The following is a 14,684-nucleotide window of genomic DNA, read 5'->3' as shown; positions in this document are numbered from 1 at the left end:
GCCGTTAAAGGCACCAACAGACCCGGGAAGCGCTTGCGGCCGAACAATCAGATGAAGGTGCGGACAACGCGATTAACCTGTGCATTGCCAGGGACGCCGACCTGGCGGTGAAATGTATATCACGCCCCCCCTCTGGCATACACACTGTTAAACAGTGCAGGGAGGGGGGTGGATTGTGGCACAAAAAAGCAAAGTTACATTCAGAGCAAAGCAGGAGCTGAATTCCTTTTTTTTCCAAAAAAGTCCTCCGATGCGTGAGAAATATAGGTTTCTATTTTTTTTCTTTTGTTTGTTTCAACATAAAGTGCAACAGTGCTGAAGTTTTCAAAATCCATCAGACGCCTTCCCTGGGCCAGCGAAACCCGCCAGCCGGAGGAGGTGGCCGTCCGCTCCGCTCCCCGCTGCGGGAAGGGATTTCTTCATTTGTACCCAAAGCACCCCGCGAGCCGCCGTTTACGAAGTGTCGTTCTTCAGGGGCTTAACGATCCCTTCTTCGTAGACTTTCAAGATGGCCTCGCAGACGAACCGGTACTGACTCTGGGAAAGAGAAAACACAACGGCGTTGGAGAGGAGAGGCTTTCGTGCAAACGGCGGCTGAGGGGTCTCTGGAAGTTTCTGCAGAATCCCCCCCTCCTATACATTTTACCCCTACTTTCCACACACGAGATATACTTACCCCCCCCTGTAAATGCGTGGAAAGCGCTCCTATTGATTTGAATGAGAACACTTTCCTGCCCCTGACTTTACGCAGCCAATCAGCAGCAAGACTCATTGGAGCATGGAGGAGAAGTAGGGCAGCTGCAACTTTTATCTCAGCTGTTTTAGGGGTTAGGGTTACTCGCAGGGGCAGTAAACGGAATACGGGGGTGATATCTAGGCGGTTACGTGAAGTAAATGATATTACCGGAGTCTGGATCATCATCGCCCTCTGGTCTCGCATCGTCCGGACGATATCCAGAGGGTACACGGCCTGGTTACATTCCATCAGGCACATCGCCGTCTCCATGGTTATCAGAACGCCCGTCCGGCCAATCCCAGCACTGCAACGCAAGAGACGTCAGCGAACGCATCATAATAAAGCATTAACGCGGAGCTTGTGATTGGCTGAGATCAGCGGTAACCCGTTGGCACGCGTGGAACGCGGTTATCCCGGATCTCCCGCGGATTTACCTGCAGTGGACGACCACCGGCTCGGCGTGATGAGACCTCTTATTCCGCACGAGGCACACGAAGGCCAGGAAGTCGCTGGAGTCGTCGGGGACCCCGTGGTCCGGCCACGCCGTGTACTGAACCTGCGTCAGCGGGCGGCTTTCGCTTTTCTGAAACAGGAGCAGACGGATCCAACGTATCAGACGCGCTACACAGACAGCGGGTATCATCGCCGCTACGGCATAGGAGGGCGCTACACGCAACAATACACAGATCCAGCAACGGTTACTGAGAGCGGGGTCAGACCTCCAGGTTGGTGAGCGTCATCTCCCGGAACACGTACGCCGGGTTCCCGTCCTCCGCGTGGCAGGAGATCTGGAAATTCCCGAATTCGGACACGATGGTCGGCTCCGGCCAGTACTGGTGGCACTTCACCTTCACACAAACAAGAAGCTTTAGGATTTTTTACGGAATTTATCGTACTCTAGAAATTCCCGAAACGAGAAGCGGGACGAACGTACCCTCCCCCGCTCCACTTGAGTGGTCAGCATCACCACCATGGACGAGCCCTGCTCCCAGGTCATCTGCCAGAAGTCCGGGCACGTGTGAGGCAGCGGCCCCTGGCACGCGATGTATCGGTTAATTATACTGGAAGAAGGGATTTCCATCTGCAAACAGAAGTCGACACAAGATTGTGAGCTTCGCGACACAGAAACGCGTCGGGCGGCGCACAACCGGGCCGTGTCAACTAAACGCAGCGCCGGGTCGCCCTCCGCCAGAGAGGACGTTCTCGGGGCATCGCTTTCCGATCCGACGGCGAGAAGCTGCAGAAAAGCATCGATGGGATGGTAATGGGATTCGCTGGGCAGCGGGAAGCAGGCACTGTCCGTCGCCCCGCGCAGGACTCACGTTGATATAGTTGGCGTTGATGTAATCGTCGCCGCTTTTCAAAATGACCCGCGTGGCATCATCTGGAAGAAGAGTCATCGGTCGGCTTTCAATCGGCAGCAGAAATATAAGAATTATACTATTAAAAAATCAAGAGCCCCCCCCCCCCCATATCAATGGGGGGATCAATCCGCAAACCCAGTTAAAGTCAGGCCGGGGATCTCCGGATTAGCCCTATTTATTCCGCCCCATTCCAGGGTGTATAAAAATGACGAATTAACAAAAAACTTGTCTTTTTAGATTAAATTTTGAAACACCTTCCAGATTTTGCTCTATTTTTTATATTTTCACACAAATCATTGAACGCTATCGGGTTCTAGGATTGTAATTGACACCCAATGCGGAAAATACCAAAACCCGCCGATAATGGCTGCCTGTGGGGGGAGCTGCAGCGAGAGGGGCCGCATTTAGCTGTATGTAATAGGGGGGGGGGATAACGTGAAGAAAGGTCGGACTTACAAGGCGAAATATCTCTGTATCTGTTTTTGGAAATATTTTGAGGTAATTTGGCACAAGACATGGTCATTCCGGGTTTTCTCCGGTAAAGTTGCTACAGGGGAGGAAAAAGAAACAATGCGATGAGGTACGTATCACGCTGCATCCCCCCGGCCCCCATAAGCAGACCGAAGGAAATCTCTTACATCAAATTGCGCGAGGACCGTCCCGTCGTGCAGCCCCTGCGCCAGCTGGATCATGGATTCCCGCAGCGCATCGCCGTTGGAGGGGCCGCCGTCCATGGGGGTCTTCTCCGGTATGTACTGGAAGTCAGGCTCGTTCTCTATTCTCTCCTCCACCAGGTCGTACACAGCTGGCAAAAGTTAAGGACTCGTTAAGATAACGCGCCCCATAACGGCTGCCGTAACGAAGCGGTCACGGATCTCTCGGATAAACATGCTTAGTACACGGCTCCTGTGACGTGTCCTCACCCCCCGGCCCTCCGTGATACTATCCGGCCTCTTATCCCATCGATGCGCGACCAACACCTAATACAAAGCACACCAAGCACTCCGTGTCCTGACGGAACCTTCATGGAACCCAAAGACCCCTCGAGAACCAAACGCGAGTATTAATGACAGCCGGCGGCTTCCTCAGGACCTTTCTTACCGTTCGGCCGGACCAGAAGGACGAGTTCCCCCGAGTGCCGCTCGCAGCTTGCCTTGATAAACATGACCACCTGATCATGCGTGTGCTCCGACACATCGCGCCCGTTGATCAGTACAACCTGATCCCCTTCGTTCAGACGCGGAACGCATAAGTCGGCCTGAAACAGACGGTTTGTTACCCGAGTTACGGTCACGGCGCCGGGCTTCTTATCGGTGAATACTGTCCGACCCCAAACTTTCGCTCCTTTTGGTGGGACTGTCTCTTTAAACCGGATCTCCTACTAAACCTTTTATTCCTCGTATAAAAGTAAAAATACGTTTTCATAAATATTCTGCCGTTTTCTTTTTTTACCCCAATTGTAGTTTTTGCCCAATAATATAATGTTTTTAGCCATTTGTATGATTCTCGCTCTGTTATCTGAGCCCCCATCTACTAAACCTGACTCCTTATCATAGTGCCTGTGGGAAACAATAGAATGACTTGGTCTTAATCACCCAGACGGACTCTCTGACTAAATTAACCAATAAACATTTTTTTAGTGTTAAAAACAGCCAATACTTACAGATGTTCCTGGAGCAACCCTGGAAACGATAACTGGCATTTTCTGATCAAAACCACCCTGTGGGGGGCAAAAACACGGAACATCATTTATTAAATCAGACCCAAGTCAAGTAAATATAAAGATTTCTCTTCAAATGCAGCGCAAGCTGAGCAACGTGAGCCCTTTTTTAAAAGAAAGGAACAAATTAAAAAATATAATAATAATTATAGTAATTTAAAGCAAGGGGTTAAACACACTACACGTCTGTAACCGCCGCCGAATGGTGTCTTACCTTGACATTGAAGCCAAAGCGTCCATCTTCGTCCGGTCTCATTCGGATCAGCACCAGATTATCGTGAGACGCGAGGCCGTTCGGCTGCAAGAGTGAAAAAAATAAAATAAAACACGGGAGATTTGGGGTGTCAAGCGCCGCTAGACTTACGGCAATATAGTCGACAGCCACTCACCGCTGACCTTTAACCAAGATCAGTGGAGAAAGAGGACCTTAACGAAATCCACGCTATCGAGAGAGAGAGGGGGAGAGAGAGTGACAGGCTGAGAGTGTGTGTGTGTAGAGAGGGGGAGAGAGAGGGGGGGAGAGAGAGAGGGGGGGAGAGAGTGACAGGCTGAGAGTGTGTGTGTGTAGAGGGGGAGAGAGAGAGAGTGAGAGAGTGTGTGTGTGCATAGAGAGAGCGAGTGAGAGGACGAGTGAGAGAGGGGAGAGTGACAGGCTGAGAGTGAGTGTGTGCGAGAGCGAGCGAGTGGGAGAGTGTACGCGAGAGACTTACGGCAGATTTTTCGGGGGTCCAGGACGGGTCGAAGGCTTCGTTGACGTGGTTGTCGAGCTCGGGCTCGGAGTGGTAAATCTGGTTGGAGCTGCTCTTTTTTGATTGCTTTGGCGGCAGCGCGGGGGGGGCGGCATCCACGTTATCTTGGGATCTGCAGCAGAGTTCAGAGTTTAGTTGTTTGTTTTTTTTTTGTCATATCCCTGCTCCCCCCACCCCCGTTAACCTTTTGTTTGACCCCCTGTATGCTTTCTGTCATGGAGGGCTTTATCCCCACATCATCCACAGAGATGGCGGTTGGGTCGGGCGACGCTTTCTACAGATTATCCGACCCGTGAAAAGCCCTGAAACCGTGCAAAACACACACGCGGCGTGCAGCGGCGGCCCATCCGGCCCGTTATCTGGAGATAAATTAGTAACGCCGCGGCCAGCCATTCATCTCAACGAGCTTCAGCTCCATTTCACCTGCTTTACAAAGTAAAACTCTCCGGATTCCCAGAATTATCTCCGCCGGAGGATATTTTGGGCTAATCAGGTGACCTACAAGATTCCCCAATATCTGTAACAGAATCGTCTATAATGTGCGTTTCCGTAACCGATCCCTGTTAACGAATCTTAAAAGACCCAGAAAAGAAAAAAAACGGGAGAATTCTGATCCCTGAGCAGCGGATATTTTTCATTTTTACACCCAATTCTCGCTAAAAGCGAAAATAAAAACCCAAAGTGAAAGCTTCAGCGGAGGACCGCACGCCGGGAAACAATGGCTCTAGTTTTATATTTAAGGGTCAACATGGACAAAGAAGCACAGACCGCAAGGAAAGGGTAACAGGGAGGGCGTAAGACGGGGGTAACAGGGAGGACGTAAGACGGGGTAACAGGGAGGACGTAAGACGGGGTAACAGGGAGGATGTAAGACGGGGTAACAGGGAGGACGTAAGACGGGGGTAACAGGGAGGGCGTAAGACGGGAGTAACAGGGAGGGCGTAAGACGGGGGTAACAGGGAGGGCGTAAGACGGGGGTAACAGGGAGGGCGTAAGACGGGAGTAACAGGGAGGACGTAAGACGGGGGTAACAGGGAGGGCGTAAGACGGGAGTAACAGGGAGGACGTAAGACGGGAGTAACAGGGAGGACGTAAGATGGGGGCAGACATGACCGGGCTTACAGAGGAGAGTCCAGGACAATGCTGTTCGCTTGCGTGGAGGACGGAGATCTGTGGTTAGCGAAGACTTCTCTGGGAGACGAGTGAATCAGGTGGTCAACCAAATGCCCGACGGACGATGGGCGCAGGCGAGAGCGCTCCGGGGGGAAGGTGGAGTTCCGGCTGGGGTAAAAAAAAAAAGCGAGACCTGCGAGACTGCCCCCGGAGAGAGCGCTCATCCTCACCGCACGTCACACTTGCTACAATCACTCATCACCACGAGCCGGCTCCTATGAGTGAAAGCCACGGATAGGGGGACGTTACTTACTGATTGGGGGTCCCGGGGGGCGAGCGGGAGGGCAGGCTTTTGGTCTCCAGTCTTTCGTTAGACAGCGAGGTCCGGCTCACCACCTCCCAGTCCATTTCGCTGGCCAGCTTCCGCGCCAACGGTTTACTTGGAGATCTGGATGAAAGGATCCGAGCATTTAGTACGAGAATCTCCCTCTCTCGCCTCTCACGGGGTCCAGGAAGATGGCGGCTGATCTACTCCGACTGAGATACAGAAGCTGCCGGATTGCCCCGGACACAGCAGCCGGCGTGGTGCCACGTACTGACTACCCCCTAAACCCTGAAGCTTGGGGGCATATGGTGCATTTAGTTTCTTAAAACAATTGCCAGGAGTTCTATTTTGTAATTTGGGCAAAAGACTTGCAGGGACAAAGATATCAGCCACGCGGTCCGTTAAATAATCCCGGGGGAAGAGTCTGCCAACGGAACGGAAAAAACTGCACCAGTTCCAGCATGGAGAGGCAAGATTGGGACTGTCGTGCGCAAAGCGGGACAGTTTGGAGGCATGGCAACAGGAAGCAAGGGAACTGTTCCAGGGAAGCTGGCGGGCACAGAGCCGGGCGCCGGGGCACTTACCTGGCAAATACCCGGTCTTTATTGGCCTTCTCCTTCCCGTACTGCACCGACTGGGCTTCCGTCCTCCCGCTGGCGAGAAATAATCGTATAAATCACATAAATCGTATAAATTATATAAATATATCGCGGTAACCGACTTCACTGACCCCGCGAATCACATCACAGGATCCGCCGTTATGGGATGAGCTTTAAAATGTATTTTATTAACTCATTCATTCTCGTTACTCGTCTCTTGTGCGTAGAACATACTTCCCAACATGCACCTGGTCCCCGTTACCAGATGACGCAGCCGGCGTCAAACTGCGTTTAGTGCTTATTATATAACCCAGAACCCGCCGGCAGGTCGGCCCCATCCGGCCCATCTATTCTGCCATAAAGACTCAAACCTTAATCAGTCGTTGGTCTCGTGACTCTCGTCTTAGATTCAGGAGCCGTATGCCTATCCCATGCATGTTTAATACCCTCACTGTATTACCCTCTACCACTTCTGCTGGGAGGCTGTCCAACTTATCTACCACCCTCTCAGTAAAGTAAAACATCCCTCCGTTCCATCTCAGTCTCTTGTTGTAATTTTGTCTCTTGCTCCTCTTTTGAAATAAATCCCCTCCTGTCCTTTATTAAATCCCTTTATATATTTAAGTCTCTCTCCTCTCTGGAGGGACCCAGCGACGGGTCGTTACATTTTAGGATAAGGCTTTTCTCATGTATGACGCCGCACGCTGGAGGTCCACAAAAACAAAAACTGGAGCTTCCGCCCAGCCGAGGTGGTAGAGGCCATTACAGTGAGGGAATTTAAATGCGCGGCTCCTCCTCGCGGACTCTTTGTTTACGAGAATATTTTTTAAGGCGCTCGCGTCGGGATCGTTCTTACCAGTACCGGAATTTGGAGCCCAGGGTGAAATACTGCGTAAAGAAGTTCTTCTGCGGGGGGAGCGGGACGTCCATGCGGAAGAAGGTGTGATGCTCCACGCACGCCTTCCACACGTTCTTGCACGCGCGATAGTTCACCATGTTGAACCCCATCAAGGTCTCTCGGTGCTCGTTCTGAAAGGGAACATAAAACTCACTAGGAATCGCACATAAAACCCGCTGTCCTCTGATCTGCCTAACAGCAGAGAAGGTGCCGCGTTTCCATAGAATTTACTATTTGCTGCTTAGGCAATCAGCCCCAGCGCTCAGACACCAATCAGCCGGTGAGCGCCCGCCGTCGGTTCTGAACCCCCGTCAGAGTCCGGAACGTAGAGCCGCTGCCCCCCCCCCCCATACACTGGGAACCCGCCGTAAATCACTGGGGTATTTCACCTGACCAACAGCGTCATGGCCCCAGGGGCCAGAATTGGACAGTGCAGCCGCAGGACTCACCACATCTTTCCGGAGTTGGATGAAAAACTGTTTGCACTTAAAAGAAATTTTTACGATCTTCAACCTTAAAAAGAAAAGAAGAAAAAACAACATTTTCAGAAATCTGGAAACCCAAATTCCCAAAACGCATGGAATTAACCCCAAAGCTCGGGGCTGCTGGGGAAGCAGGTTACCGGTACGGGGGCCGTCGGCACGGGGGCCGTCGGCCTGGCAGCCGTTCGTATTGGCTGATGCCGTTTGTTCGCTACCCAAAAAAATCCAGAATCTCCGGCGGGACGGAGACCCAGGAGTCTGGATACGACAATCCGCGGACCCCTGGCGAGGGGCTTTCGCTGCCCCAGACTGCCCCCTGTCTGGGGTGGGATTTATAAACCCCCTATGCATGTCCTTCCAGCCCCTCGGCTCATTCACCCGGGAACCCCGTAGAAAAAGTTTTCCTCGATATTGGGAATAAAACAATTTTTTCGCGTTTTAAAGGATTTTAAAGAATGTCGTAACGCCAGATAAAAAGCCCTTACCATGGAAAGGTGTTGACGCGTACCCTGTTTTTATAAATTAATATTCCCCCCGACATGACGCCGATCAGAATCTCATTGTTACTTTGATCCTGCAACAAAAAAAAAAAGAGAGAGAGAATTTATTTAATAAAGAATCGGCATTCCTGGGGAGGAAAAAGTGTATGAAATAGAGGACAGAGCAGGTCAGTGATCGCCCCCGTCAACTACTAAACACGATCCAGGAAAAATAAGGGTTAAAAACTATACATGCAGACCCCTGATGTACAGCTAGGGGGGGCAGGTCGTGCAATCTGTGGACTGTGACCCTAAATATAGAGCAGGGAAGAAGGAGAAAGTGTCACGTTAACATACCAGAAATGACACGGATACACGGACCGCATACACGGACCGCATACACGGACCGGGCTCCCCGCCAACGGCTTAAATTAAAACATTACGATTCCACCGATGGGGGGCAGCCGGCGATCGCTCACTTCTTTCACCGAGAAGCTAAGAGAAGGTTTAGTACCGGCGAGAGCCGAGGACCACCAGCGACCCGCGACGCACTGTAACCCCTTCAACGCGATTCACTACCGTTCACAACTACCGGCAGGGGGCAGGAAGGAAGCACTCGGAGGAATTATTACGAGAGCTCGCACTTTGAAGTGGAAGCAACACAAGTGACAGCTGGACGGTCCCTGGAGACATTCGGGGGGGGGGCGAGCGTTACGGGAGCCGGAGGGGGGGGCTATGTGTTATAATTACACATCAATCATCGCCTTCACCCCATCTCCGCTCAGTCACAGGGCAACAAACGGCACTCGCAGAAAATGATAAGTATATCATCAGTAACCAGCAGCCACGGAAATCATTAGAGGATACGTCGCGTTCTCGGGGGGCGGGGGGGGGTTCCGAAACACTTTTACATTCATATCACGTACGCCGAAAGGACCTGGAACGCGGCCGTGATTCTATAATGTCTATAGGTGCTGGGGTAACCCTTCCCCCGGCCAGACGGAGACCCCCGGCTTACCCGCGCGTAGTGCAGCTCCACTCCGTACAGCTCCAGCGTGCGCGCCGTGTTCAGGTACGTGAATTCCGCCTCCGCTGGAGTCAGGCCTCTGTGGAAAAGGAAAGGAGGCGTCTAGAACTCAATTCAAACCACTTATTCTGATCAAGAACGCAATAACCGGCTTAAAGCCACAGGATAGACAGTCAGCGAGGCGTCAGAAAGTCACGCAAAAGCCGGAGTTCCGGTGGTCAGCCATCACCGAGCTTACGGTAACGTCACATGACAGACAGACCCCCGAGGTCTTCCGACCCCAAACGTACAGGTCGGGAAACATTGTGTTCAGTTAAAAGGACTCCGCGCCGCCTCCTATCACCTCACCAGGTGAGGGGTCATGTTACCGCTCGCTGGTCTATTTGTAGCCAAACTGATGTCTCCTGGAACGATCTCTCTAGTTCTTTGCCCAACTGAATCCCACACGAGACACGCGGTGCCAAAAGTATCTGGCCCCCGAAACCTGCCCCTGCTGGGGGGTATGAGATGCAGCCGGGAAGAACCGTTATCGGTGATTAAACCTTCAACTCCACAGCAAGTGCCTAATGGCGGCAATTATTCATTCACACAAAAGATCTGAGCAAATGAATTAAGTCATCTAGGAGTGAAGGGATTAACCTCTTACGTCCCATCAGCACAGAAACCAAGTAGCACCCCGGAGTAGGGTTACCTGTGCTGCTGATGCAGTTTTGCTATTTCTTTCTCGAAATCCAGGGGTTGGTTTGGGATGAACGTGAAGTCGCTCAGGTAGCCGGGCAAGTGCTCCGAATTACTGTAGTCACCTAGTTCAGCTTCCGGAGGGAGAGAGAAAGACGGAGGGTTAATGCCAAGCGAGTAACTACAGAGCATCCTGAACAAGAGGTTCCTTATTAGCCCCCCGTTTTTCTTGCCATTTTTTTTCTTTGTAGATTCCCATTTTCCGTGTTTCATAGATCCACACAAACTATACAGCCTTTTTGGGGGGGGGGGGGGGTTGTGGAAACCATAGAAACACACAAAAAATAATAATGTTGGTATGAAAAAACTTAGAATTTCTTCCACACAGTAGATGCCGCTGATGACCTCATTCATGTTGCTGCCGCTGCAATAAAGCCAGGACGTTACCGCTGCATTCACGTGGTAGTGAAAGGGTTAATGCACGTTACCGTTATTGTCCATTCCATATACTGTCAGTTTTAAACATATTGTAACAGCGCCCCGGAACCTGCTGGCGCTATATGAATAAACGGATGTGTTATAATGACTCGCTCTTACGGGGGAATGCGTTCCAATAGACGGGGGGCATTTCTTGGGGCAGAAATTTCGGGGGAAATAGCGGTACTTACACTGAACTGCGTACGACGCCAAGAGGGCCGCGGTGTTATAGGGACAGGGCAGCCTGGAACGCAAGCAGAAGGAGATCAGAACCCAGACAGCGAAGCTCCGCCAGTCGCGCCGGCGGGAAAGAAAACACCATCAACTGCCCGACACCCCCAAAAACCGCAATAACTGTAGAAAACTAAATTCCGGTACATTTTATTTGGGGCGAAAGCAGCAGGAAAGCCGCATTTAACGAACCCATGCGCCGCGCGGCTCAGCTTACCTCCCGCTGAGAACGTCTTGTTTTATCTGCAGGAAATACTGGTATCTGCGGAGAGGGAAAGAAGCGGTCGTTAGCGAAGCAGGTCTCAGGGGTCTCACAGCCGGGTATCCGGGAATAATAATCACTCTGTATCACAGCCAACATTTATTTATTATTTACTTATTGTTGGACGAGGAAATGTCAATAAACAAATCAAAATGCACCTGGCTGGGGCAACAAACAAAGAGACCCAGAACCTGCCGGCAGATCGGCCCCATCCGGCCCCCGTCTAGTCGCGGTTTCTCCTGCTGTAAAGACTGCAACCTAAATCATTCGTTGGTCTCGTCTTAGATTCAGGAGCCGTGTGTCTATCCCATGCATGTTTAATACCCTCACTGTATTACCCTCTACCACCTCCGCTGGGAGTCTCACCTCGTGTACTCCTCTTGCAGTTTGCTCGGGTCACAAACAAAGAACTTGACTCTGAAGCTCAGGTGATGCAGAGATCCTCCTGTGATTAAAAAACAGATATGTAAAAAAAGAAAAGCGAAACTGCGCAGGGTGATCAGGAAGCTCCGGACAATCACTTACTTTTTAGCTGCTTTCTGATGGGTTTATTTGGGTCCAACCATCGCTGAAAAAAAAATAAAGGGTTCTTAAGATGTCAGACACTTTGAATGTAGGGACTGTAAGATGCGCTGCGGGAATTGTCTTGCGCCATATAAATAAATAAAATAATAATACAAATAATATTGATAAATGAATAATAATAATATTATTATTAATCCAAGAATAATATATCATTAATAAAAATATAATAAAATAGTAATAACAAAAACAATATATTAAGAAAACTATAAAATAATAATAATAAAAACAAAAATATTTTTTAATAAAAATATAATAAAAGTAATAATAACAACAAAAATATGTGGAAATACCAACAACGCCAGGAGACCTAAAACGGGAGTTTATGAGCTTTAAACAAGTGATCAGATATCCAGCGGTCTCGGTGAGGACCCCCACACTGCAGTATTAAACACACGGGATGGAGAGAGCGCCTCGCGGCTCCACACATAACATGCGCAGCTTCGAACGTTCTAGAACACGGGTCCCTGGGACCGGCCATGACAGAGAGGGTTTAAGTATAAAGGGGGATCGGACCGCCTCGGCCCTCCTTACGGGGTTCTCGCAGGAATCGTCAGCCAGCTGCAATCCAAAATAGTCTCTCTCGGTCAGATCGAGGAACTTAAACACGGCGTCTAGCAGGACTCGCCCGTGGTCATGTTTCTGAAAACGAGGGGAAAAAAGGGAAAATGAGGATACGAGAAATTAAAAAAACAAAGCGCCACTCAAAGCATTCAAGGGAACGATTCGCTAAACGGCGCAGAGAGGAAATCCGTCCACTCGCTGCACTAACTGTAACAAATGAACACGAGAGGGTTAATTCCGGGAAAAGGGCCACGATCTGCACAACAACTCAGGCCCTTTAATGGTATCTCTAGAAAGCTGACCCTGGGCTGCGGCATCCGGGGCTGCTGCCAACAACACGACGGCCGCCGGCAGCTGCGATCCGGCACATGGCTTCCGGGTCCTGCTTAGGAACAGACTCACTATCAGTATGCAAATAAAATGGGTTCATACGTCTTAAACATGGTGCATTTACACAGCACCCAGGTCTGCAACCAACCGCGCTGGGTAACGGATCAATCAAAGACACATGGCAGCATACAGAGCTCCGGATACATTCCCTTATCCTTATTGTTACATTTAACGTAAGGGCGTTTTATTTTATAGAGAGGGTGGTAGATAAGTGGAACAGCCTCCCAACAGACGTGGTAAAGGCTAATGGGGGAAGTGATTCAGAACACGAGTGGCTTCAAAACACGTATCGTCGGCAGCATCCGAATCAGAAGCTGACCAATCCGCTCCATCGCAAAGGCAGCTGGCCGTCTCTTACCGAGTGATTTATTAACTCATTTTGGGTGGACTTTTTGCACTTATTCTATTTTTATACTCAACTAAATGCCAAGTTCTTACTTAATACCCGACTGCGGGCAAAGAGCACCCGGCGCCATGAAACGACGAGAAAAAAATAAATAAAACGGCTCATTTTTGTTACTTTAATTTATAAGAAAAGCGTGAGTTCCGGCATCCTTCGGGTTATACTTTATCAATGAATGGGGCCTTATAATTTCAGGAACTGAGCAAAAGTAGTAAGTGCTTGGGTGGTAGATAAGTGGAACAGCCTCCCAAAAGAAGTGGTAGAGGCTAATACAGTAAGAGAATTTAAACAAGCGAGGGATAGGGCGACGCAGTGCAGGAGACGGCGCTACGTTTCAGGGAACCTCGGTGATTAGCGGTGTAAATGTGCAAGAAAATCATCCAAAGCTTTTAACAAGTAGAACGATTTCCCTAATAAGAGAGCAGCGGCTGGACGAGGGTTAAACCGGGTCAGAAACGGAGGGTTTCTAAAGTCTGATGTATGGGAGGGCAGCACATGGGTAATAACCCCCATCTATGTACATGTCACGTTGGGCACACGCTACCCCCCAATCTTTGTACATGTGCCCCTGGCCCCCCCCCATCTATGTAAATGTGCCCCAGAGCCCACCCTATCCCCCCCCATCTATGTACATGTGCCACTGCCCCCCATCTATGTACATGTGCCCCTGAGCCCACCCTATCCCCCCATCTATGTACATGTGCCCCAGAGCCAACCCTATCCCCCCCATCTATGTACATGTGTCACTGCCCCCCCATCTATGTACATGTGCCCCTGAGCCCACCCTATCCCCCCCATCTATGTACATGTGCCCCTGCCCCCCCATCTATGTACATGCACCCCTGGGCCCGCGCTATACGAGAAGTCCTCACTCACATTTACACGGACGGCTTGCACAGTGTTGTCCAGGAGGAGGAGATTGCAGACCACCTCTGCGCTCTGTCGGTCTCGTTCCTGCTCTGTCGCTCGTACATTGTAGGTTCTGCCAGCAGGCAACCGAAAACGTGCGGTCATTACTGTCCGAACAAAGTCTGCGGGAGAAAAGAAACAAAATAACCAGGCTTCTCCCGTAACGAGACACACTTCTGCCGGGAGGCTGTTCCACTTATCCACCACCCTCAGTAAAGAAACTTCCTTCCGTTTCATCTCAGCCTCTGACGCTCTAAATGTTACATTCGGGTTCTGCTTTCAAGTAAACTTCCCTCCTATACTTTGTTAAATCACTTTATTTATTTAAATGTCTCTCCCCATCTCGCTCTTCTCTCCTTTCTCCCATCCCCATCCCCTTTCTTCTCTCCCATTCCCTGTGCGCCCTTTATCACTCCCATCACTCCTGTGTCCCAATTGCCCTTTATCACTCCCATCACTCCTGTGTCCCAATGGCCCTTTATCACTCCTGTGTTCCAATGGCCCTTTATCACTCCCATCACTCCTGTGTTCCAATGGCCCTTTATCACTCCCATCACTCCTGTGTCCCAATGGCCCTTTATCACTCCTGTGTTCCAATGGCCCTTTATCACTCCCATCACTCCTGTGTTCCAATGGACCTTTATCACTCCCATGTCCCAATGGCCCTTTATCACTCCTGTGTTCCAATGGCCCTTT

The 14,684-nt window shown here is 50.5% G+C and overlaps 1 protein-coding gene across 1 annotated transcript; it reads right to left on the bottom strand.

Annotated features, from left to right (window-relative positions):
• Positions 1-453: 453 nt before the first annotated feature.
• LOC149281313 (tyrosine-protein phosphatase non-receptor type 4-like) lies at positions 454-14,093 on the bottom strand. The gene is made up of 26 exons (XM_089499495.1): positions 13,956-14,093; positions 12,257-12,364; positions 11,666-11,708; positions 11,507-11,585; positions 11,096-11,140; positions 10,839-10,891; positions 10,184-10,304; positions 9,484-9,571; positions 8,472-8,560; positions 7,954-8,017; positions 7,463-7,635; positions 6,592-6,660; positions 5,996-6,130; positions 5,692-5,850; positions 4,531-4,681; positions 4,035-4,118; positions 3,764-3,820; positions 3,202-3,358; positions 2,739-2,905; positions 2,557-2,647; positions 2,059-2,120; positions 1,671-1,817; positions 1,456-1,584; positions 1,171-1,319; positions 905-1,040; positions 454-537 (listed from the first exon to the last, which is right to left on the bottom strand). Exons 1-26 carry the CDS (start codon positions 14,091-14,093, stop codon positions 454-456), a joined length of 2,778 nt encoding a protein of 925 aa, XP_089355621.1.
• Positions 14,094-14,684: the final 591 nt, after the last annotated feature.

Source organism: Sceloporus occidentalis, unplaced genomic scaffold (genome assembly GCF_023333645.1).
Source record: "Sceloporus occidentalis isolate IW3139 unplaced genomic scaffold, rSceOcc1.0.p SCAF_136, whole genome shotgun sequence".
Taxonomy (NCBI): domain Eukaryota; kingdom Metazoa; phylum Chordata; class Lepidosauria; order Squamata; family Phrynosomatidae; genus Sceloporus; species Sceloporus occidentalis.
The sequence above is the reverse complement of the archived record's forward strand: the minus strand, read 5'-3'. Positions and strand labels throughout refer to the sequence as shown.

What these genes read in the sequence shown, in the direction of transcription:
- LOC149281313 (XM_089499495.1), bottom strand. Translation starts at nt 14,093, where the DNA reads ATGACCGCACGTTTTCGGTTGCCTGCTGGCAGAACCTACAATGTACGA. An exon ending in CCGGTGGTCGTCCACTGCAG is followed by an intron (nt 1,041 to 1,170) that starts GTAAATCCGCGG and finishes CTTGCGTTGCAG; the next exon opens with TGCTGGGATTGGCCGGACGG. An exon ending in CGATGATGATCCAGACTCCG is followed by an intron (nt 538 to 904) that starts GTAATATCATTT and finishes TCTCTTTCCCAG; the next exon opens with AGTCAGTACCGGTTCGTCTG.